Below are 25,297 nucleotides of genomic sequence, written 5' to 3'. Positions count from 1 at the left end.
AGCCCTTCATTCCGCTGTGTGCTCTTGGAGAGAGATGCTAAAAATGCAACAATGCTCTTAAAGACTCTAACCATGTAATGCACGTTCTAGCGTTCAATCCCTTCGAACTTTTATTTTTAATACCCATAGGAAAGTTTTCTCCTAAGTGCTACTTTGTGAAAATCTGTTAAGAAGGGTGCATTTTTGCAGCTCAGGACATTTCTTTAAGCCTGTTTGTCAGCTGGGCAATGAAAAATATTTTCACTTGAACATTTTTCATCTCTCTTACCTACTATTTAAATATAAAATTTCTTTCCTTCTTTATTTTCCTCAAGGATTTGGCAGTGTTTGTAAAGCGTCATCAACTAGAATCTGAACTGATAAAATCAGCCGCAGAGGGTCTGGGATTTTCATACAATGAACCGGTAAGTGCAAAGACGCGAGAAGAAATGTCTATTAAAAGAATTATTGAGTGGGCTTTTTATTATGTTTTCATTTTCCACCCCCATTGCTTGAAAACTTCAGTCCCCTGTCCTGTGTCAAGATAGATTGGGAGGGGAAGAAAGGCCTGCTCTATGCATGTGAAACATGTTAAAAGATTTTAATAGGTTTCTATATCATTGAGGTCTGAAATAAAAAACACATGTATTTGGGGAAAAAAGGAGAAATCTTTATTGTGTATGTTATATGCATTTGCCTTAGAATTGCTTTATTTTTACAAAGAATGCAACATTTTATATTTTAAATTTGTTCATCATCTAAACATTAAAGGGACTTCACAAAGAACAAAATCAATCAGGAGTCTACTGTCATGCTGATTCTTCTTTACTTTTGCATGTGGTCTTCTACTCATTCTTCATGTGAAGATACAAGTTTTGCAAAACTACTATTAGGCTATAAATAGATATGTGTTTGACTTTTATTTTAGAAGTTAACATAAGCAACTGCTATATTTGTATGGCTTCCAAAATTAATTTTTGGCTACACGTATAGTAGCTTGATCTAAATCAATTAAATTATTCTCATGCTGCTAGATATTAGAGTTAATTTTGATTTTTTTTCTACCATACCTAAGGCATTCATCATTTTTTTCCTCTATTGAACTACATCCTTAGAATAAACTCCCAGGAGTGGGATTACTCTTTCATCAAAGGATATGAGAACTTTTCAAGTCCTTAGAACTAAATTGCTTTTCTATGATAATTTTCTTATCCCTTCACTGCTCCTAATCTATAAAAGTACCAGCTTATGACAAACGTCTCTGAAATGAGACATACCATTTTAAAATGTCTTATATCACTTGTGTATTATGTACAAAATAATTGTTTTAATCATTATTTTAATTTGCATTCCTTTTGCTCACCTGCAGAAATAAACATTTTCCCATATTTTTAATTATTTCTCCTCTTATTTGAATTATCTGGCCATGGCCTTTGTTCATTTATCTATTCGTTACTATATAAGTTCTTCAGATAATGTGCATATTAATATGTACATTAAAAACATTGTAATATGTCCTATTTGAAACTTTTTTTTCATATCTGTCTTAGTTTTGTCACTTTTTCATTGGCACATTTTAAAAATTAGGCTATTTTAATGCACTACTACTTAGGTAATTCTAATGTATGTTTCTAATATAATATTTCTAATATAATATTTTTAATGTATTTATGTCCTGATGATCTACTTATTATTTTTAAAAGAATCGCATTACCCCTAGAAGCCCCAGATAATGTCACTTACCCAACTTTATGACCTGTACGAATGATTAACCAAGCAGGAACTTTGTTTTATTTTGTTTTATAAAACCTGGAGTTGGACTGAATGCCACAAAATTCCAGATCACTTTCTTGGACAAAAGGATGGTTGCCTAGACTAATACCATGACATTTTATCCATTAGTACTCTCTTTTGTCTTTGCCCAAGTTGGATCAAACTTAGTCTTCCTTTTTATAAAAAATTAAAGTAAAAAAATTACTTTGTATCTTCATATGATGTTCAAGTTTCCCAATATTTGGGGTATTTTGAATTTTTGAGTGTATATTTTATTTTACTTATTTCTATAAATGATGTTATTGTGACAAAATTACAGAGACTTTTTAAATTTAAAACAGAATTATTGGATCAGATACGGAGGACGACAACATGAGAATCGGTGAGTCATCCATTCAGAACCCAATCTCTTTACGTTTAATGAGAAGAAATGCTAAGATTCATCACCTATGATGAGGAAATTAGCTCTATGAAACAGGTAAAAAGATACAGTTAAAAGATATCTGAGCTAGGAATTAGGAGCTCTGCATCCGGTCCCAACTCTTCCTGTCATTTCTGTGTGACTTTGAATAATTCATCTACCTCTCTGGGTCTCATGCTTTTTCCTCAGATGATGGGATTGAATAAGGTGATTCCTAAGGACTGATAGCCTATGATTTCAAATCAAGGCACAGTAGTACTAAGACACAATGAGCATTATAAAGATGCACAAGATATTTTTTGGTCCTGCTCTGTTAAGACTCAAAGTCTAATCTAAAGGGAATTAATTTGTGGATACAACTAATTGTGATAAAGGTTGCTAAGGAGATTTAGAGGAGTTTTGAGATAGAGCACACTCATTGAGGAAACAGAGAGCTTCATGGAGGCAGTGATATATGATTTGATCTTGAAAGATAGCTAGATTTTTGTACAACAGCAAAAACTCAATATGGGAATCATAGACTACCTGGGTAAAATATCTTTTGCCTTTGAACTTCATTATTCAATGGAAAATTGCCATTTCAACTTTTTTGAATGGGCAGGGTCCCTTCAGGAGTGAATGTGGAGGGGGCAGAAGTGCATGGATTGTCAATGGGAAAGAAGTCACCACCCAAGACAGAACGAGATCTAAGAGAGGGTAAGTACCTGTTTACTGTTCACTCTTAGAAAGAAGGAAAGGATGGCATGGGGCTTGACCAGTCTGTATCCAGTTCAAGGCGGAACCCACGTTCTCTGCAAAATATTGAGAAGTACTAAGCTATTACCATTCAGTATACTCTGAAAAGAATGTTAAAAAAAAAAAAAATTCACCCTATCATCTATTTCCCACAAAAAGCCTGTGAGCTAAGCAGTTTTGAAATCTCCATCGTCAGTTGAGTACCTGAGAATTAGAGATGTTGTATGACTGACCTGTGTCACCGTGAGTGCCAGATAATGTGGAATAGACCATGTAAAAGGGGAACTTTGAGGAGAAGAGAATGGTCACCTGGGCTATCAAATCAGTTAACATAAGATGCTTGAAGCACAGAATTTGAGCAGGCCTTTGAGTCAAGTGGAATTTAGATCGAATTGACAGAGATGGGCAGGGAGCCATTTAAGTAGGGAAGAGATTGAGTGTTGCCAATAATAGTTTTTAAGTGAAGCTCAACATTATTATGATAACAAATTTAGCAATAGTAGTACTAACAGCTGTAAAAATTCTTTAAAAATATTATTTCTAATGTTTTATAATTTTTCAAGAAAATGTCCAAGCAACTTATTCTAATTATAGCAGCATCTTATATGAGTTATATGCCCCATTTTACAAGTAATAAAACTGAAGTTCAGTGAGATTAAGTGGCTCATCCAACATTTCATAGTTCGTAACAGGTTGAGCAAGTAATTGAACCCAAGCATTTGAATCCAAATCCCATTTTCTCTTCTTCACCTGCTGCATGGAACAAAAAAGTGTCCAGATATCAAAAATGTACCACAATATTGATTTAATAATTGCAAGAAGGAGTTTTTAAAAACCTAAGGAGTATAGTACTCCCTTCCCTAACACAGGAGATCTTGTCAGCACGTTCCTCTAGCTGATTTGAAAATGTCTGGCTCTCTACAGCTCTCATATTTCTCAGCCATTTCCTTCCTTAGTTTCCAAGTCGGTATGAGGCAGTAAACAGGATAAGATGCTCGTCAAATCTGACCTAGACCTCAGTTTGCAACCACAAAGCTTAACAACTGCCAGAGAGATCATGGTCAGCCAGAGTTCATGCGGCTGTTCAAACCAAGAATCACCCAGGAAGTACATGCCAATAACTCAGCATTTTTCTGTAAAGGTTTGGGAAATTCCAGGCTAGTTGCCAGGTTTCAAGGCATTTTTTTTTCCTGGCTACTAGCAACTGCCCAGGAAGACTAATGGGAAGAGTTGAACAGAAGACTACATTTGGTGGAGAAAGTCCATGTTTGGCTCAGTCACCAAATTCTACCCTTTCTGGAGATGTTTTTCGTTTGAATTGGCTAATGGACCTGAAGATTTTCTCTGTGAACCCACTACAGATCCTTCTGTCCAATCACCAGAAATCCAAATTGGATCTAAATTAAGAACAGTGGTAGGTGGAGGCAAAGGTCCCAACCAGAAAACACTTTCAAATCTCAGTCTGGCTGAAAGCAGATGTTGGGAGGCCAGAAAGGACTTATGATTCATAGACTAGAGAATTTTTCAAAATTTCTCATCTTCCTCAAAAAGAGATTGGCACCTACTCTGGTTTCCTAACATTGTTTTGTGTCATTCATATTGGATAACTCATAAGCATCAAGAAGAGAGTGATCTGGGGCCACATCCCCAGAGAGTGACTTAAGGCCCATGGCACACGGATATCAACTTATTAAGATCATTCTCCACTCATTCATCTTCTTTCAACCACCTATTATCCAAAAGTTCTGTAGATAATAATCTCAGAGTATGTGAGGGCACATTAGAAATAACACTGGGGCTGGAGTCAGGAGGCCTGTTTTATCTGGTGTGATCTTTGAGAGAGAGTAAGTGACTCAATCACTCTGGGACTCACCTTCCAAAGAAGGATGGTAGCATTTGTGAGATGATGAATGTGGAAAGTCTTTTGTGAACTGTAAATAGCTGTACTCGCATCAGGGCTTGCTAGGCTGGTTACCTCCTGGGATGACCTGACACTGGTATTACAGTGAAGTGTTCTTTCTTGTATGAGCCACAGGCAGCGAGCACAGGGCCACCTTCCTCACAAAGAAGTATTTTCCTAGATAATCCCTCCTTATTGCAACCAGAGGATTAGAGCCAAGCACATACTTTATGAATGAGAAAAGAATTGAGTTGCTTAACTAAATCTCCTTGGGCTGTGGTTAAGAATTGGCTAAAGCCATCAAACCTGGCCCCAGGAACCACAACTTATTGGACTACGTTTTTATTTTTATTTTAATGTTTTTCTCTGTCTGGTGTGCTACTAGTTATTTGTAGGCTGTTAAACTCACTTTTTAAAGGGTAGGGTTTATTTTTCCTTTTATGTTTCCCCCTTTGGGTTTTGAGAAGATAGCTCATTTTATTTTATTTGTGTTTTTCCTCTAATGAGGATATGGAACATCTCTATGTTTGGTAAGAATTGTGTTACCTGAGTGGAAGAAAGATTACTAATACAGATTCTCCTTGAATCTGTTAGGGTTTACGCTTTGAAGACCTCATTTGCCCTCGGTCCCTTCATCTGATCTTTATATGTTTCTTATGGCACGTTTGGAGGAATTCTCAAAATCTTGGTAGCTGATCTAAATATACTTTGTCACGCCATGTGCTTATTAAGATGTGTTGGTCGGAGTTGACCACAGTTTACGAGGCATAGTTTATTAATTTAATGATAATAATAATAGCAGTAAACACTTAAACAGAGCTTAAAAGTGTTAGGCACTGTTCTAAATGCTTTAAAAGTTGGACTTTGAAATAAACTAATTATATTTAAAGCAAAATGCCCTTAATATAGAAAACTAGGAAAGTATAGCAAAGTACAACCCAATTCATTAAGCCCCTCAGCTGTCTTTATTTCTATTTGCGAAATAGAAGCATCAGTCGGTGCTTCTGCAGTGAACCTGAAAGAATCTCAGCTTTCTTGTTGGAAGAATATCTCTTTTTATATTTCTAAATGAGAGTAGAACATGCAATCAGTTTACCAGTTGTTTGAAGGTCTCAGTTTTGGCTATCAGTTTTTTTTAAATGTGATTTTATTGAGATATGTTATACATTCATATACCATATAATCATCCAAATTGTTCACAGTATCATCATACAGCTTTGCATTCGTGATCACAATCAATTTTTTAACATATTTGTTACTCCAAAAATAAAATTAAGAATAAAATTAATAATAAAAGTGAAAACCACCACCCAAAACATCCTATACCCCCTCTCCCTATTATTGATCAATTGATTGATTGTCTTTTTTTTTCTTTTCTTACTCATCATTCCATACACTGGATAAAGGTAGTGTTGGCCACAAGGTTTTCACAATCACACAGTCACACCATAAAAGCTATATATATATAAAATCTTCAGGTATCAAGGCTATTGGATTACAGTGCAACAGTTTCAGGTATTTCCCTCTAGCTACTCCAATATACCAAAAACTGAAAGGTTTTTATATACTGCATAAAGAATGACCTATTGGTTCTATTTGAAATCTCTCAAACACTGAAACTTTATTTTGTTTCATTTCTCTTATCCCTTTTGGTCAATAAGCCTTTCTTATTCCCAGGATGCCAGGGCCAGTCTCATCTCCTGGAGTCCTGTCCCACATTTCCAGGGAGATTTACACCCCTGGAAGTCATGTCCCATGTAGGGCAGTGAGCTTACCTGCCAGATGGGCTTAGAGAGAGAGACCACATCTGAGCAACAAAAGAGGTTTTCTGGGAGTAGCTCTTAAACATAATTATCAGTAAGCTTAGCTTCTCGTAAGCAGGAATAATCTTCATAAGGACAATCCCCAAGGTCAAGAGACTGACCTATCACATTCACAGTCCCCAGTGATTGCAAGAATATCAGATGGGGAAGTTTAATATTTCCACCTTTTCCCCCAGTCCCTCATGGGTACTTTGCAAATACTTTTTAATCTTCTGCCCAGATTACTCTGGGATGTATGTACACATTCCATCAACCTCTACAAACCAACAAGATCCCACTCCTTATTCAAGATTCCATATAATCATGGTATTCAAATAAACTGACCATACAAGTTAGATATTAGATATTGTGCTACCAAAAAAATATAAATTTTGTACCACATAAACATCTCTTCCTTTGGTCTCAAACAGAAGTTGAAATTTTAAAATAAAGTCAATATCATCCTTTACCTCTTCATCTAGAGATCAGCTTCATTCATATCTCTAGTGGAAGTCTGATCACTTTCTCAGTGTTTTTAACAGTTGCTATATGGCATAATGCTGATGTTCATAGCTGCAGATCTCTAGCTCTGTTTCTCCAGTGTCACACAAATACCAAAGTTCCAGGGAACAGCCAGGTTATACACAAAGAGCTCAGCATCTCAGAATTTAGAAATAACGGTCACAACTCTGGAATAATATGACTGCTGTAAGAGCTAACAATCTAGAAACCTTTACAATAGGCCTTCAACTGATAATCTAGGCTCTCAAATTCAGTTTTCAGAGTTTGCACATGGTAGTTGGACTCCGTATTAGTGAGGGATAGTAATATTTGTCTTTCCATTTCTGGTTGATTTCATTGAACATACTGTCCTCAAGGTTCATTCACCTAGTTGCATGCCTCACGACTTCATTCCTACTTGCAGCAGCTCAACATCTATTTTTTTCAATAGTCTATTTTATGTATACACCACAGTTCCCCCTTCCACTCTTGAGTCGATATACCCTTAGTTCACCTCCACCCATTGCAAATCGCACACAGTGCTACCATAAACACCAGTGTGCAAATGTCCATTTGTGTCCCTGCTCTTGGAACCTCCAATGCACATTAACTACAGGTAACCCCATCCTAGCCTCCTGTGGAGCCACCACACTGCACCCCAGAGGGGTTGCACCTCTCAGCTTCCCTACCCACAGTGAATAGGTACTTCTCTCTCTTCATATTTTCTCCAGAACTTGTGTCTTTCTGTTCATTTTTAAACACTTTATTACACATCATACAATCCAACCTAAGTAAAATGACAGTGGTTCCTGGTATAAACCACATAGTCATGTCTTCACCACCACAATCTATATGAGGACATTTCCATTTCTTCTGCAAAGAATCCCATACCCCTCCCCCATATGCCCCACTTATTGGCATTTAGCTTTGGCGTATTGTCTTTTTTTTTTTATACATACCATACCCCTTTCCCCTCCCTTTTATTGATCACTAACATTTCAAACTAAATTTATTTTAACATTTGTTTTTATTCCATATGTTCTACTCGTCTGTTGATAAGATAGATAAAAGGAACATCAGACACAAGGTTTGCGCAATCACACAGTCACATTGTGAAAGCTATATCATTATTCAATCATCATCAAGAAACATGGCTACTGGAAACAGCTCTACATTTTCAGGCAGTTCCGTCCAGCCTCTCCATTACATCTTGAATAACAAGGTGATATCTACTTAATGCATAAGAATAACCTCCAGGATAATCTCTCAACTCTGGAATCTCTCAGCCATTGACACTTTGTCTCATTTCACTCTTCCCCCTTTTGGTTGAGAAGGTTTTCTCAATCCCTTGATGCTAAGTCTCAGCTCATTCTAGGGGTTTTCTCAATCCCTTGATGCTGAGTCTCAGCTCATTCTAGGATTTCTGTCCCACGTTGCCAGGAAAGTCTGCACCCCTGGGAGTTGTGTCCCATGTAGACAGGGGGAGGGTGGTGAGTTTGCTTGTTGTGTTGACTGGAGAGAGAGGCCACACCTGAGCAACAAAAGAGGCTCTCTTGGGGGTGACTCTTAGGCCTAATTTAAAGTAGGCTTGACCTATCCTTTGTGGGGTTAAGTTTCATATGAACAAACCCCAAGACTGGGGGTTCAGCCATAGCTTTGGTTTTCCACACTGCTTGTGAGAATATTAAGAATTCAACTTGGGGAAGTTGAATTTTCCCCCTTCCTCACCATTCCCGGAAGGGGACTTCGCAAATACTTTTCCACCCACTGATCAAATTGCCTTTTTTACATTCATTGGAAGCATATTACAATGTTACTGTTAATTATAGACCCTAGTATTGCATTGATTATATTTGTTCCCATATACCATCCATTTTTAACACCTTGAAATGTTGCATTTGTTCTCCCTCATGCAAAAATAGATGATAAAGACTGAAATGGTATAATGATAGTGACTAAATATGCAAATTTTAAAATGTTTTTCATGAGGAAGAACAAAGAAATGTCAATAATGCAGGGTGTTGAAAATCGATGCTAATTAATATTTTAAAACTTTAACTTATGTGTGAGACTAAAGCAAAAATGTTTATTTAGTACAAAATTTATATTTTGACTAGTGCATTTGCCGATATAACTTATGTGGACAGCTTAATCGAATACCATAGTACTTGGAACCTTGAGTAGGGCATGATACTTTGTAGGTTTGTCCTGAGTGATGCCCCAATAAATACAAGAGTGATTTGAACAGTGAATAAAAAAGCATTTGCAAAGTCCCCTTGGGGGAATGGTGAGAAAGGGGGAAAATTCAAATTCCCCAAGTTGAATTCTTGATATTTCACAAGTAATGTGCACAACCAAAGCTATAGGCTGAGCCCCCAGTCTTGGGGTTTGTTCATATGAAACTTAACCCTGCAAAGGTTAGGCTAAGCCTACTTGAAATTAGGCCAAAGAGTCACCCCCAAGAGAACCTCTTCTGTTGCTCAGATGTGGCCTCTCTCTCTCAGCCAACATGACAAGCAAACTCACTGTCCTCCTCCTCTCTATGTGGGACATGACTCCCAGGGGTGTGGACCTTCCTGGCAACGTGTGACAGAAATCCTAGAATGAGCTGGGACTCGGCATCAAGGAATGAGAAACCCTTCTTGACCAAAAGGGGGAAGAATGAAATGAGGCAAAATAAAGTGTCAATGGCTGAGAGATTCCAAACATAGTTGAGAGGTTATCCTGGAGGTTATTCTTACGCATTAAATAGATATCACCTGTTTAGTTAAGGTGTCATGGAGAGGCTGGAGGGAACTGCCTGAAAATGAAGAGCTGTGTTCCAGTAGCCATGTTTCTTGAAGATGATTGTATAGTGATATAGCCTTCGCAATGTGATTGTGTGATTGTGAAAAACCTTGTGTCTGATGCTCCTTTTATCTTCCTTATTGACAGATAAGTAAAACATATGGATTAAAAATAAATAAACAGTAGGGGGACAAATGTTAAAATAAACTTAGTAGATTGAAATATATATATAATACTAGAAAGCTATTTTTGAAATTGATCTTTAATAGTTGTATCAAATGTAAAGCATTAAAAAATATAAAGTAACCAAGAATCTTTGAAGTTATTGCTTCAGCTTTAGGAGATGTTTTACCTAGCATTTAAAAAGAAAATTGATGTAACCCATGTTAAAGTCTGAAATATGTTCAACAACTAATTATGGTGCTGTGCTTGGAAATTTATAGCTTTTTTGTATATATGTTCACAAAAAAAGAAGGAAAAAAGTTGCTTGTGATAACCTTCTATATTCTGGAGCAGCTAGAAGAAAAAATATGAGAGGATCGTATGGTAGCCCATGACAAACTCTTCGATCTGTCCTGTAACCACTTGCTGAAGAGTGCTTTGAAAACTATTGCTTTTTTAATTCTTTGCTTTGTATATATGTTATACTATACAATAAAAAAATTAGTATATAAATAATTTTTAATAAGTATTATATTTGTACATTTAATCACCAACGTTGTTCACTGTAGGCATCACTCAGTTATACCATCCCAGTCTTTATCCTCTATCTTCCCTTTTGGTATCGCACATGCCCCCAGCCCTCCTCCCTTACCTTACTCAAGTATTTACAGTATTTACAGTGTATTTACAGTATTGTGCTACCATCAGATAGTACTGTGCTATCCATTTTTGGATCTTTACAAAGGGTTCTTTTGAACATTCTGTACTCCTTTAGTATCAGATGCCCAATCTCTACCCTCTTTCTATCTCCTGATAACCTGTGTTCTCAACTTTGACTCTCAAAGTTCACTTATTAATGTTAGCTCATATTAGTGAGACCACACAGTATTTGTCCTTTTGTTTCTGGCTAATTTCACTCAGCATAATGAAAGTTTCGTCTATGTTGTTGCATGACTTTATTCTGTCTTATAGCTGCAGAGAATTCTATTGTGTGTGTGTGTGTGTTCCACAGTTTGTTTAGCCACTTGTCCATTGATGGACATTTGGGCTGTTTCCATCTCTTAACAATCGTGAATAGGACCAACATTGATGTGCAAATGTCTGTTTATGTCCTTGTCTTCATTTCCTCTGAATATATACCTAATAATTAGATTGCTGGATCATATGGCAAGTGTATGCTTAGCTTCCTGATGAATCACCACATGGGTTTCAAGAGTGGCTGCAGCATTCTACGTTGCCTCCAACAGTGAATAAGTGTGTCTCTTTCACCACATACTCTCCAACACTTCTTTTTTATGATGGTCATTTTAGTTAAATGTGAAATGTTATCTCATTGGAATTGTGATTTGCATTTCCCTTATAGCTAATGACGTTGAGTATCTTTTCATATGTTTTTAAGCCATTTGTATTTTCTCTTCGGAAAAGTGTCTATCCATGTCTTTTGCCCATTTTTTAATTGAGTGCTTGTCATTTTGTAGTTGAATTGTAGGATCTCTTTATATATTCTGCATATTAAACTCTTATCTGATATGTGGTTTCCAAATATTGTCTCCCTTTGCAAAGGCTGCCTTTTTACTTTCCTGACAAAGTTCTTTGATTCACACAAGTGTTCAATTTTGAAGAGACTCTATTTATCTAACTCTTTCATTTGCTGTGCTTTGAGTATAAGGTTTAGGAAACCAGTACCTATCACAAAATAGTTAATATTTTTTCTGACACTTTCTTCTAAACATTTTATGGTCTTATCTCTAATGTTTAGCTCTTTGATCCATTTTTAGTTAATTTTGTAAGGTGTGTGTGAGATAGGGATCCCCTTTCATTCTTTTGGCTCCAAAAAGAATATCCAGTTTTTCAAGCATCATTTGTTGAAGAGGCTACTCTGTCCCAGTTGAGTTGATTTGACCACCTTTTTAAAGATCAATAGGCCATAGATGTGAGGATCCACCTCTGAACACTCAACTTGATTCTGTTGGTCAGTGCACCTACTTATGTGCAAGTACCACACTGTTTTGACCACTGTACCTTTGTAATATGCTTTAAAGTCAGGTAGTGCAAGACCTCCTATGTCATTTTTCTTTCTCAAAATATTTTTAGCTATTTGGGAATCTCTACTTTTCCAAATAAATTTGACTATTGGTTTTTCTATTTCTGTAAGGTAAGTTATTGGATTTTAATTGATATTGCATTGACTCTATAAATCAATTAGGACAGAATTGATATCTTAACCATATTTAGTTTTCCAATCCATGAACATAGTATGTCCTTCCATTTATCTCAATAAGATATCCATTTATCTCAATAAGATATGGTCTTCCTTGATTTCTTTTAGCAAAGTTTTGTAGTTTTCTATATATAGGTCTTTTATGCCCTTGGTTAAATTTATTCCTGAATATCTGATTCTTTTGGTTGCTACTGCAAATGAAAGTTTTTTTCTTCATTTCCTCTTCAGATTGCTCATTGCTGGTGTTAGGAAACACAACTGATAGTATCCTGCCACTTTCTGTACTAGTTTATTAGTTATAGTAGTTTTACTACAGGATTCTCTACATACAGGATTATGTCATCTACAAACAGTGAAAGGTTTACTTCCTGCTTTCCATTTTGGATGCCTTTTATTTCTTTTTCTTTTCTAATTGCTCTAGCTAGAACTATCAGCACAATGTTGAATAACAGTGGTGACAATGAGCATCATTCCTTGTCTTGTTGCTGATCTTAGAGGAAAAACTTACTGTCTTTTCCCATTGAGTATGATATTAGGTGTGGGCTTTTCATATATTCCTTTTATCATGTTGAGAAAGGTGCTTTCTATTCCTGTCCTTTGAAGAGTTTGTTGGTTTTGTAAAATATTTTTATTGTAAACAACAAGCAAACGTGAACATTCTTGACATACAAACATTCTTGGCATGGTTACAATCAGTGGCTCACAATATTATCACATAGTTGTGTGTTCATCACCACAATCATTTGTTTGAACATTTGCATCTCTCCAGCAAAAGAAATAAAAAAGAAAAAGGAAAAAACTTTTGCCATATCCCTTATCTCTGGGGTAACTCTTAGGCATAATTTTAAGTAGGCTTAGACTATCCTTTGCAGGGATAAGTTTCATAGGGGCAAACACCAAGATTGAGGGCTCAGCTTGTTGATTTGGTTGTTCCCCCTGCTTGCGAGAATATCAGGAATTCTCCAAGTGGGGAAGTTGAATTTTTCCCCCTTTCTCCCCATTCCTTAAAGGGGACTTTGCAAATACTTCCTTATTCACTGTTCAAATCAATCTGAGATTTATCAAGGCATCACATTAACTTGGACGAACCAACAAAATCTCATGCCCTATTCAAGGTTCCATGTACTTATGATGTTCAATTAAACTTTTCATATAAGTTAAAGTAGGAAATGCACTAGTCAAAATATAAATGTTCCACCAAGTAAACATGTCTTGCATTAGTCTCGCACAGATGTTAGTTTTAAAATATGAATGACCATCTATTTTCAGCACCCTGTAATATTGACGTTCCTTTGTTCTTCCTCAAGCAAAGACATTTACTTGTACATTTAGTCACTATCATTGTACACTCTAGGCATTCCTAAATTATATAATCTCATTGTCTTTATTGTCTTTTTCCTTCTGGTTTCATATGTGCCCCAGCCCTTCTCCCTCTAACATTCTCACATTCAGCTTCATTCAGCGTACTTACATTATCGTGCTGCAATTGGGTAGTATTATGCTCTCCATTTCTGAATTTTTACAATCAGTCCTGTTGCACAGTCTGTATCCCTTCAGCACCAATTACCCAATCTCTATTCCATTTCTATCTCCTAATAACCTATGTTCTTAATTGAAATTCTCCAAGTTCCCTCATTAATGTTAGTTCATATCAGTGAGACCATACAGCATTTGTCCTCATGTTTCTGGCTAATTTCATGCAGCATAATGCCCTCAAGGTCCATCCACATTGTTACATACTTCGTGAATTTATTCTGTCTTACAGCTGTGTGATATTGTATGGTATATACCACAGCTTCTTTAGCCACTCATCTGCCGATGAATATTTGGGCTGTTTCCATCTCTTGGCAATTTTAAATAATGCTGCTATAAACATTGGCGTGCAAATGTTCGTTTGTGTTCTTTCCCTCATGTCCTCTGAATAAATACCTAGCAGTGGTATTGCTGGATCATATGGCAATTCTTTATTTAGCTTCCTGAGGAACTGCCAAACTGCCTTCCACAGCAGTTGTATCATTTTAGAGTCCCACCAACAGTGAGTAAGTGTTCCTCTTTCTCCACATCCTCTCCAGCATTTGCCATTTTCTGTTTTGTTTTGTTTTTTTTTTTTTGATGATGGCCATTCTAGTGGGTGTCAGATGATATCTCATTGTGTTTTTGATTTGCATTTCCCTAATAGCCAGTTAACTTGAGCATCTTTTCATGTGCCTTTTAACCATTTGTAGTTCCTCTTCTGAGAAGTGTCTATTCATGTCTTTTGCCCATTTTTTAACTGGGTTGTTTGTCTTTTTGTTGTTGAGTTGAAGAATCTCTTGATATATTCTGGATACTAGACCCTTATCTGATATGTGGTTTCCAAATATTGTTTCCCACTGCATAGGCTGCCTTTTTACTTTCTTGACAAAATTCTTTGATGCACAAAAGTGTTTAATTCTGAGGTGTTCCCATTTATCTATTTCTTTCCTCAATGCTCACACTTTGGGTATAAAATCTAGAAAACTGCCTCCTATTGCAAGTTTTACAAGATACTTACCTACATTTTCTTTTAAAAGTTTTATGGTCTTAGCTCCAATGTTTAGGTCTTTGATCCATTTTGAGTTAATTTTTATATAACGTTTGTGATATGGATCCTCTTTCTTTCTTTTGCATGTGGCTATCCAGTTCTCCAAGCACCATTTATTGAAGGGATGGTTCTGACCCAGGTGAGTTAGCTTGACTGCCCTATCAAAGATCAGTTGTCCATAGATGAGAGGGTCTGTTTCTGAACACTCTGATTCCATCAATCAGAATATCTTTATGCCAGTACCATGCTGTTTTGACCACTGTAGTTTTGTAATGTGCCTCAAACTCAGGTAGTGGGAGACCTCCCACTTCATTTTTCTTTCTCAAGATATTTTTAGCTATTTGGGGCATCCTGCCCTTCCAAATAAATTTGGCTATTGGTTTTGCTATTTCTGAAAAGTAAGTTTTGGGGATTTTAATTGGTATTGCATTGAATCTATAAATCGATTTAGGTGAAATTGACATCTCAACTATATTTAGTCTTCCAATCCATCAACATGGTATTCCTTCCATTTATTTAGGTCTTCTGTGATTTCTTTTAGCAATTTATTGTAGTTTTCTTTGTATTAGCCTTTTGTATCCTTAGTTAAATTTGTTCCTAAATATTTTATTCTTTTGTTTGCAATTGTAAATGGACTTTTTTTCTTGATTCCCCCTTCAGATTGCTCATTACTAGTGTATAGAAAAAATACAGATTTTTGAGTGTCAATCTTGTAACCTCCCACTTTACTCATTTATTAGCTCAAGCTGTTTTGCTGTGGAATTTTCAGGGTTTTCAACATAGAGTAACATATCATCTGCAAACAGAGCTTTACTTCTTCCTTTCCAATTCTGATGCCTTGTATTTCTTTTTCTTGCCTAATTGCTCTGGCTAGAACTTCCAACACAATGTTGAATAACAACAGTGATGGTGGAAATCCTTGTCTTGTTTCTGATCTTAGGGGTAAAGCTTTCAGTCTTTCCCCACTGAGGATGATGATACCTGTGGGTTTTTCATATATTCCCTTCAACATGTTGAGCAAGTTTGCTTCTGTTCCTGTCCTTTGAAGTGTTTTCATCAAGAAAGGATATTGAATTTTTTCAAATGCCTTTTCTGCATCAATCGAGATGATCATGTTTTTCTGCTTTGATTTGTTGATATGGTTTATTACATTCATTGATTTTTCTTATGCTGAGCCATCCTTGCATACCTGGAATAAATCCCTCTTAGTCATGTTGTATAATTCTTTTAAAGTGCTCCTGGATTTGATTTGCAAGTATTTTGGTGAGGGTTTTTGTATCTATATTCATTAAAGAGATCAGTCTGTAATTTTCTTTTCTAGTATCTTTGCCTGGCTTTAGTATTAGGATGATGTTGGCTTCATAGAATGAGTTAGGTAGTTTTCCCTCCTCTTCAATTTTCTTGAAGAGTTTGAGCGGAATTCGTACTAATTATTTCTTGAATGTTTGGTAGAATTCACATGTGAAGCCATCTGGTCCTAGAGTTTTCTTTGGGGGGACTTTTTGATGACTGATTCAATCTCTTTACTTGTGATTGGTTTGTTGAGGGCTTCTGTTTCTCCTTTAGTCAATGTTAGCAGCTCATGCTTTTCTAGGAAGTTGTCAATTTCATCTAGATTGTCTGAGTTTGTTAGCATATCGTTGTTCATAGTACCCTCTCTTTATTTCCTTTATTTCTGTGGGGTCAGATTTATGCCCCCTCCCATTTCTAATTTTATTTATTTGCATCTTCCCTCTTTATTTTTTTGTCAGCCAGGCTAAGGGTCCATCTATTTTATTGACTTTCTCAAAGAACCAACTTCTGTTTTTATTGATTCTCTATTGTTCTCATGTTCTCAATTTCATTTTTTTCTGCTCTACTCTCTGTTACTTCTTTCATTCTCTTTACTTTGGTGTTTGTTTGCTGTTCCTACTCAACTTCATGTAAGTGAACAGTTAATTCCTTGATTTTCATTCTTCTTTTTAAATACAGGTGCTTAGGCAATAAATTTCCCTGTCAGCAGTGCCTTTGCTACATCCCATAAGTCTTGATTTGTTGTGTTCTCATTTTCATTTGCCTTGAGATATTTACTGATTTCTCTTGTAATTTCTTCCTTGACCCACTGGTTGTTTAAGAGTGCATTGTTTAGCCTCCATAAATTTGTGAATTTTCTAGGCTTCACCTGTTATTGATTTACATCTTCATTCCATTATGATCTGAGAATGTGCTTTGTATAATTTTGATATTCTTAAATTTACTGAGACCCGCTTCGTGTTCCAACATATAATCTGTCTTGTGAATGATCTATGAGCACTTGAGAAGAATGTGTATCCTGCTGTTGTTGGGTGCAGTGTTCTGTGAATGCCTATTAAGTCTAGCTCATTTATTGTATTATTCAAGATCTCTGTTTCCTTATTGATCTCTGTCTAGATGTTCTGTCCATTATTGAGAGTGGTATATCGAAGTCTCTGACTACTATTGTAGAAGTATCTACTTCTCCCTTGAGTATTGTCAGTGTTTGCCTCATGTATTTTGGGGCACTGTGGCTCAGTGTATAGATCATTATGATTAGTATGTCTTTCTGATGAATTGTCCTTTTTATTAATACATGCTGTCCTTCTTTGTCTCTTTTGGTTGTTTTACATTTGAAGTCTAATTTGTCTAATATCAGTATAGCTACCCTTGCCCCTTTCTGATTGTTATTTGTATGGAATGTCTTTTCCCAGCCTTTCAACCTGTTTTTGTCCTTGGGTCTTACATGAGTCTCTTGTAGACAGCATTTAGTTGGATCCTGTTTTTTTTTTTTAATCCATTTTGCCAATATATTTCATTTGATTGGGGACTTTAATCCATTAACATTTAATGTTAAAATTAATAACATAAAGGCTGGGTTTTCTTCAAACATTTTTCTCTTAGATTTTAATTGTCTTTTTTTCTGTCTCTTAACCCTATTAGTTACCCTTCCTTTCTACAATGAGCTAAACTTCATTTCTACAGTCTTCTCCAAATCTTTCTCTCCTGTCTTTTCCTATCTGTCTGTAGTGCTCCCTTTAGTACTTCTTATAGAGCAGGTCTCATTCATGAACTGTCTCAGTGTCTATCTGTAAATATTTTAAACTCTCCCTGATTTTTTGATGGATAGTTTTGCTGGATATAGAATTCTTAGTTGGCAGTTTTTTCTCTTTCAGTATCTTAAATATATAATCTCACTGCCTTTTTGCCTCCATTGTTTGACAGAGACATCCACACTTAGTCTCATCAAGCTTCCCTTGTATGTAATGGATTGCTTTTCTCTTGCTTGCTTTCAGAATTCTCTCTTTTTCTTTGATGTTTGACAATCTGATTAGTAAATTTTTTGGTATAGGTTTATTTGGATATATTTTGTTTGCTTTATGCTGTGTTTCTTAGAACTGTAAACTTAAGTCTTTCAGAAGACTTGGGAAATTTTCATTGATTATTTCCTCCATTATTCTTTCTGCCCCTTTTCCCTTCTGTTCTCCTTCTGGGACACCCATAACATGTATATTCATGTGTTTCATGTTGTCATTCAGTTCCCTGAGACCCTGCTCACATTTTTTTCCATTTTTTCCCCATCCTTTTGTGTATAAAATTTCAGATGTCCTGTCCTCTACACTCATCCTTTCTTCTGCCTCTTCAAATCTGTTGTATGTCTCCATTTTGTGTTTCATCTCTTTTATTGTGCTTTTCATTCCCATAGGTTCTGCCATTTGTCTTTTCAAGCTTTCAGGTTCTTCTGTATGGACACCCTGTGTCTTCTTTTTATCTTTCATGTATTTTGCCATATTTTCCTTCAACTCCTTGAATTGATTTGGAAGCTCTAACATCATTAATTAGGTGCTTCAATTCCTGCATCTCAGTTGAGACGTTAGTTTGTTCTTTTGGTTGGGCCATATCTTCATTCTTCCTGATATGAGTCATGATTATTTTGCTGGTGTTAAGGCATCTGATTTTCTTGCTTAGTTTATTCTAGAGGTCGTTTTATCTCTTTTGCCTAGGGTTTTCCTGTTGGTTGGATTTGTTCCCTATCTGTTCATCTCTCTCTCTGGCTAGTTGTCAGACTTGTTCAGCCATACACATTTTCCCCAAAACTAGCTACCTACAAGGTCAGGTGGAGTAGGTACTGGGCGCCATAGCAGTGTCTGTATTTGTAGGTAAAACAAGTCAGCTGTCTCCCACTAGTGTTCTGTTTTTCACCATCTTGCAAGACCTGGATTTGTTTTAGGGCACTACTTTAACAGTTGGGTCTTCCATGCTTATCAGCCAGAACAGGGGTGGATTCCCATGCAGGGGTCTAGACCTGCTTCAGTTGGCCTAAAATAATTTTCTGGGTAGTCTATGAAAAAGCCTTTCGATTCTCTTGCATTTTCTTCTCTGCCTAGAAGATGGCACTGTTTAATAAGGTAATTATCCTCAAAGCTGTGCTTAGGGAGCATATCTGCACCTCCCAGCTCAGGCTGACAGCAGGGTTCCTGCTCCCTCTCTTGCTGGCCAAAGTCTGACTCAATATGGGTCTGTGTCCCCCATTCTATTTGTGGCAGAGTACATCCCCAGCTGTCCTAGCCTTTAGCTTGGATCAGGACTCTTGCTGCCATTTCCAATAGGGGTCAAGGGAGGACTTCCAGACCTAGGGCTGGAAACACAACTGCTGTCCACGTTTTCTCAGACTCTGTCTCTCAATAACCTGGGCCTTGAAATACTCTCTCCTGTCCCCCATGTCTCCAAAAGGTGAGGGTCTGTCCCACGCTGTGAGACAAAGAGAGAGGGACCTGCCAATCTGAAATGGAAAATTCCTAATGGATATTCTGCATCTTCTTCAGTTTGGAATTTGCAGAGTTCCCCTCCAGCCCATATGCTCCTCCAGATTTCTGAACAATTCAGAGTTGTTCTTTTCTAACACTCAATCTCCGATGAGGTATTTTCAGCAGTAGTTTACATTGCCATGTTGATGACATGTGGCTATGACTTTTTTTTTTTTTTTTTGGGTGCATGGTCCGGAAACCAAACCTGGTTCTCCTGCATGAAAGGCAGGCATTCTAACCACTGAACTATCCATGCATCCCCTCACTATGACTTTTTTTTTTAACTTTTTTATTGTATGGTATAACATATATACAAAGCAAAGAAATAAAAAGGCAATAGTTCTCAAAGCACTCTTCAAAAAGTGGTTACAGGGTAGATTCCAGAGTTTGTCATGAGCTACCATACGATCCTCTCATATTTTTCTTTCTAGCTGCTCCAGAATACAGGGATTAAATACTTTGTTATCATCACAATCAACTTTTTTTTCCTTCTTTTTTGGTGAACAATAACATATATACAAAAAAGCTATAACTTTCCAAGCACAGCACCACAATTAGTTGTAGAACATATTTCAGACTTTGACATGGGTTACAATTCCACAATTTTAGATTTTTACTTCTAGCTGCTTTAAGATACTGGAGACTAAAAGAGATATCAATTTAATATTTACCATTCATATTCATTTGTTAAATCCTATCTTCTCTGTATAACTCTACTATCACCTTTGATCTTTCCATACCTCTCTTTGGGGTGTTTGGGCTATGGCAATTCTAGATCTTTTATATTGAAAGGGTCTGTCACTAGGGAGATGGAACTATCTGATGTTCTGGAGAGGCTGGGCTAGGTTTCAGGACTTGCCTGAACCAGGGACCCATCTGGAGGTTGTAGGTTTCTAGCAAGTTGCTTTAGTACCTGAAACCCTTGTGGATTCTTATAAATTGCCCTAGGTGTTCTTTAGGATTGTCTGGAATGGTCCTGGTTGGGGGTTAGCAAGCTATGATAAGTAGCAAGGTCTACCTGAAGCTTGCTTAAGAGCAACCTCCCAGACTAGCCTTTTGACTCTATTTGAACTCTCTCTGCCACTGATACTATATTAATTACACTTCTTCTCCCCTATTTGGTCAGGATCAGATTGTTGATTCCACGGTACCAGGTCTGGATTCATCCCTGTGAGTCCTCTCCCACGTCGCCAGAGAGACTTTCACCCCTTGATATCATGTCGATGTAGGGGAATGATTTCACTTGCAGAGTTGGGCTTAGAGAGACTGAGGACATATCTGAGCAACAACAGAGGTCCTCCAGAAGTAACTCTTAGGCATACCTATAGTAGTCTAAGCTTCTATGCTGCCTGCATAAATTTCACAAGTGTAAGCCTCATAATTGAGGGCATGGCCCAATGATTTGGGTATCCCTAAAATTTGACACAGTATCAGGGGATTCCCTAATGGTAAGGTTTAATAGTTCCATAGTCTTTCTCCTCTCCTTCAGGGGACTTTGTCAATGCTTTTTGATTATCTGGTTAATATACTCTAGGATGTTTCCAGGCATTACAATAATCTATATAGGATTAAAGGATATCTGGGTTAAAGGATCTCATTCTCATCTGTGCTCTCTGTGTTTCAGTTCAAATGAGCTATACAGATAGGTTGAATTAGATTATGCACTACAGAAAATTTCAGTTCTAGATCAGATAAACCTTTCTTCCACTGGTCTCAAAGAATATGTGTGGTTCTAAAATATAGACACTGTCTTCCTTACCCCTATGTTCTGAATTACTTTAACCCCAACCTGTTTGGCTTCGTTCTTATCTCTAAATATCAGGTTATATATATATAACAGTGGCTATGACTTTTTAAAAAAAATATTTTCTTTGTTTTTGTCTTTTAATTAGAGAGGTTGTAGCTTTACAGGAAAGTCATGTAAGACTCGTGGGAAATGCTGCATGTTATCTCTCTTTTTTGGAGGTTCATAACCCCAGTTTACATGTTAAAAGCTCTGAGAAGGCTTCTAACCTTGTGTTTAACTCAGCACTTTCCAAACATCTATCATCAAAAACTTTTTTTTCACCATTTTTTTTCTGCAGAACAAAATTTGAGAAACATTAAATTGGAGAAAACTATTTTTTTCCTGTTCTTCCAAAGGACCAAATGTGCACCTTAAACTTTAGTCTAATAGATGTATTCTTGGAATCCAGTAGTTCTTTATTTATAAGTTTAAGGATAATTCTTAAAATTAAGAGACATAACTTAAAGACCACTTTATAGCCCAGGACCGCCATGAGAGTTCCTGCCTCTGTAGGAGTGGGTGTGCTGACAGTCACATCGGCAGCAATAAGTAATACTTGTACCATAAATGATGCATTAGCACCACACAAAGGCCAAACGGCATCAGGGCACACTGTATGAATATAGATTTCATATTAGTTTATATTAGTTTAAATAGAAAAAATGTTGTGATAGAAGAAGGTCACCACATAACAAAAGTACCATCTGGAGAGCTGACTCAAAAGAACCCAAGCCAGAGCAATTAATACAATATTCATGTTGAAAGTGGCTTTTTAGTTTCAGTGACATAATATCAACATTCTATTACTCCTATTCATTTGTATTTAGTTGATTTTATGATTTTGTTTTTATTTAATCTTGTAATTTGGCTTTGGTTTAAGTTATATTGCACTATAAAAATGAGTAATGTATAGAAAATTCTATGACTGCAAATATGGAAATACCATTATAGTAAAAATATAATTTATCAGCACTAGAGTTCCTTGGGAAATTTTTGCTTTAACAGATAACCATCCATTCATTACTCAAGTTTGAGAAACAGTAATCCAGATGATGCCTCATTATTTTAATAGCCAATTAATCATGGCACGTAGTGAATCTTTTATTCTAGCTGTGCTAATGAACATCTAGATTGTGCTGTTCCCTGGTTTGATTAAGCCATTAATTCCTTTTATAGAGACAAAGTAGGCGTCAGTTTCAGTGGACTCTTCCTCCTCCACCCGATGCATTTTCGATGAATGTATTGGTGATCATTGCTAGACTGAGGGGGGAAAGGAAGGCATTGTGATCTCCCCACCCTCACTGTGTCCATGGCAAGTGGCTATTCCTGACGAGTATTTGTCAGATCCCTTAGGAAAATTATAAAGCATTGAGAAACACTGTTTTCCATTTTGTTCAGTTTGGTTCCAGTATGATGGTACTCTGTTGCATTTTAAGATTTCTTCATCATAAAATCAGGGTCTTTGGCCTTGAGTCCCTTCTCCATGAGGAGAAAGGACCTTATTAGGTTTGGATTTTGTAATCTCTCCATCTAAACATGGCCCATTAGCATCACCTTCTGAAGGGCCAACATGGGGCTAATTTTATGAAGTTTGGGTTCTGTCTGGGAAGATAGCAGGTGCCTACAGAAAAATCCTCCTGTGCCTAAAGACAATGTAAATAATTTCCTTAAAGAGCATGGAATAATAGATACTCCCAGAACAAGATGATAAAGCCACCTAGGTGTTAGGAAGAAGTCTGGAGAAAGAGTCCAGAGGCTTGGGTGTGACTCTCCTGGTGGGACATCAAATACCTTACCTGGTGAAGGTATTGCTCTAGAACCCAGTACACCTGAGATGGATATGTCATCCCTGAGGGACACAAACCTGTAGCCAGGTAATTGCACCTACTGCTGGAACAGAACCAAGGGCTGTGGAGGAGGGCGGACTCAACTGCTTAGCCATTCTGGAAAGTCTCCCCAGAGGTGAGTAATACGAGATACCCACTCTATTGATCATCATTGGAATCAAATGGAAAATAAAATGCTTCATTAAACCCAGAATACTTTGAAAATGAAATATTTTATTATGATATATGGGGAAGTCTGGGAGTCAAACATCTGCCTTTTTGCCTGGATCTGTATCGGGTTTATGAGCCTTCCAAATTTGTCATTTGTGTTTTTATTTCCATACTGACCAAACTGACCGTCCTCAAAGTCCACATTGGAAACTGATGGGTGTCCTATGCGTGCCTCCATGGGGAGAGGTGACTGGAAAGGGTATGTGCTTTGTCTCTCCAGGTGGCCCCCTGCTCTATAAAAACATCACGTTCGTCTATAATTCAGAGCAGCTGAACGGTACTCAGCGGGTTCTCTTGGATAATGTCCTGTCGGAAGAACAGTGCCGGGAGCTGCACAGCGTAGCCAGTGTAAGAACAGGGCAGTGACTGGGAATCATTCTTTCACCTGGCCTCCTTTGGAGCCAGAGAATTTCCGTTTTTTTAGGAGGGAGACACTGATTGAGGAGGCACTTTTGCAGCCTTTGGGGTGGGATGATTTCATTGTTTCTGGGTGGGATCTGAAATAGCTGGTGGCTTAATCCCTAGGACAGCAGCCATCCAGGATGTGCCCTACCCATCATCTAAAGGCTCGGGAAAACCCAATGAAAACACAAATGCTTGGAAAAATAGAAAGAGCTGTGTAAATGTAACAGTGTTCCTTAATTTTAATCAATAATTTGACCAGTATATTAATCATTTGCATTCACCCATTTAAACAAAAAGTGGCTATATCTTTTAACAAAAATATGGAGTGAAGGCTACATAAAGATTTCTTTTGTAGAATATTAGAAGAAGGAATTGATACCAGGAGCCTAGAGTAAAATGGGCATGGCTCTGAGTACTGGCTTTGGTTCTCAGCTGCTTGACAGTCACAAAAAGGGAGACCTGACGAATTCACAGCTGTCATGGACAAACATCTCTTTGTATTTTACTTCCAGGAAATCATGCTTGTTGGTGATGGATACAGAGGAAAAACTTCACCTCATACTCCCAATGAAAAGTTTGAAGGTGCAACTGTCCTGAAAGCACTCAAGGTAAAGTCTTAACTTCTTGGTTTGCATTCCCACATATCAATGTAAGACCTTATATGAATGATAGATGCAGGGAAGAAAAGAGTTTAGAATACACAGTTATCAGAACAGATGAGGGGAACAAGTATGGCATGGTATCTTCACTGATTTAATCATTCATTCATCCAGTTATCCATCAATCAGACTTTACATTTCTGAAATCTGTACCTGAAAAGTAAGATACAACCTGTGTCCTCAAGAAGCTTATGTTGTGTTAGTAAACACATACACAAACAAGTGATTATACTCTGTTACAAGAAGTATTGTTAGAGGAGAATGAAGAAAGTATTGAGAGAAGTGAGGTGGGGATGATTAACTTTCTCTGTGTGATTGGTAAGAGCTTATTTCAGTGGCTCATTGTCCTAACCTAAACCTTTGAGCATATAGTGATATTCCCATTAGACGGCACCGAGATGACAATGCTAAATTGGCTTATGGACTCCTCGTGTCTGTTTTTCTCCAGCTTTCCAACCAACCCGGTGGTTTCTAATGTTCTTATTTTTCTTCAGTTTGGTTATGAAGGTCGAGTCCCACTGAAGAGTGCTCGTCTGTTCTATGACATCAGTGAGAAGGCGCGGAAGATCGTAGAATCCTATTTCATGCTGAACTCAACCCTGTATTTTTCCTATACCCACATGGTCTGCCGAACAGCCCTGACTGGTGAGACTTCAGAATCTGAACGTGTTCTTTTCTGCTCACAATGCAATGGGAAAGAAAACAATGCAAAACAAAGCTCTATTACACTGGAGAGTATTAGTTTAG

General features: G+C 37.1%; 1 protein-coding gene across 1 annotated transcript in view; it reads left to right on the top strand.

The window, feature by feature from the left end:
* Positions 1–25,297, top strand: part of P3H2 (prolyl 3-hydroxylase 2) — a 183,760-nt gene that overhangs the window by 141,915 nt on the left and 16,548 nt on the right. Inside the window, exons 6-11 of the mRNA XM_077117874.1 lie at positions 315–404; positions 2,094–2,134; positions 2,775–2,869; positions 23,707–23,834; positions 24,404–24,499; positions 25,045–25,195. Of these exons, the coding sequence (XP_076973989.1) occupies positions 315–404; positions 2,094–2,134; positions 2,775–2,869; positions 23,707–23,834; positions 24,404–24,499; positions 25,045–25,195 (601 nt within the window). The remainder of the gene's footprint in view (positions 1–314; positions 405–2,093; positions 2,135–2,774; positions 2,870–23,706; positions 23,835–24,403; positions 24,500–25,044; positions 25,196–25,297) is intronic.

This window comes from Tamandua tetradactyla, chromosome 10 (genome assembly GCF_023851605.1).
Source record: "Tamandua tetradactyla isolate mTamTet1 chromosome 10, mTamTet1.pri, whole genome shotgun sequence".
Taxonomy (NCBI): domain Eukaryota; kingdom Metazoa; phylum Chordata; class Mammalia; order Pilosa; family Myrmecophagidae; genus Tamandua; species Tamandua tetradactyla.
The sequence above is the reverse complement of the archived record's forward strand: the minus strand, read 5'-3'. Positions and strand labels throughout refer to the sequence as shown.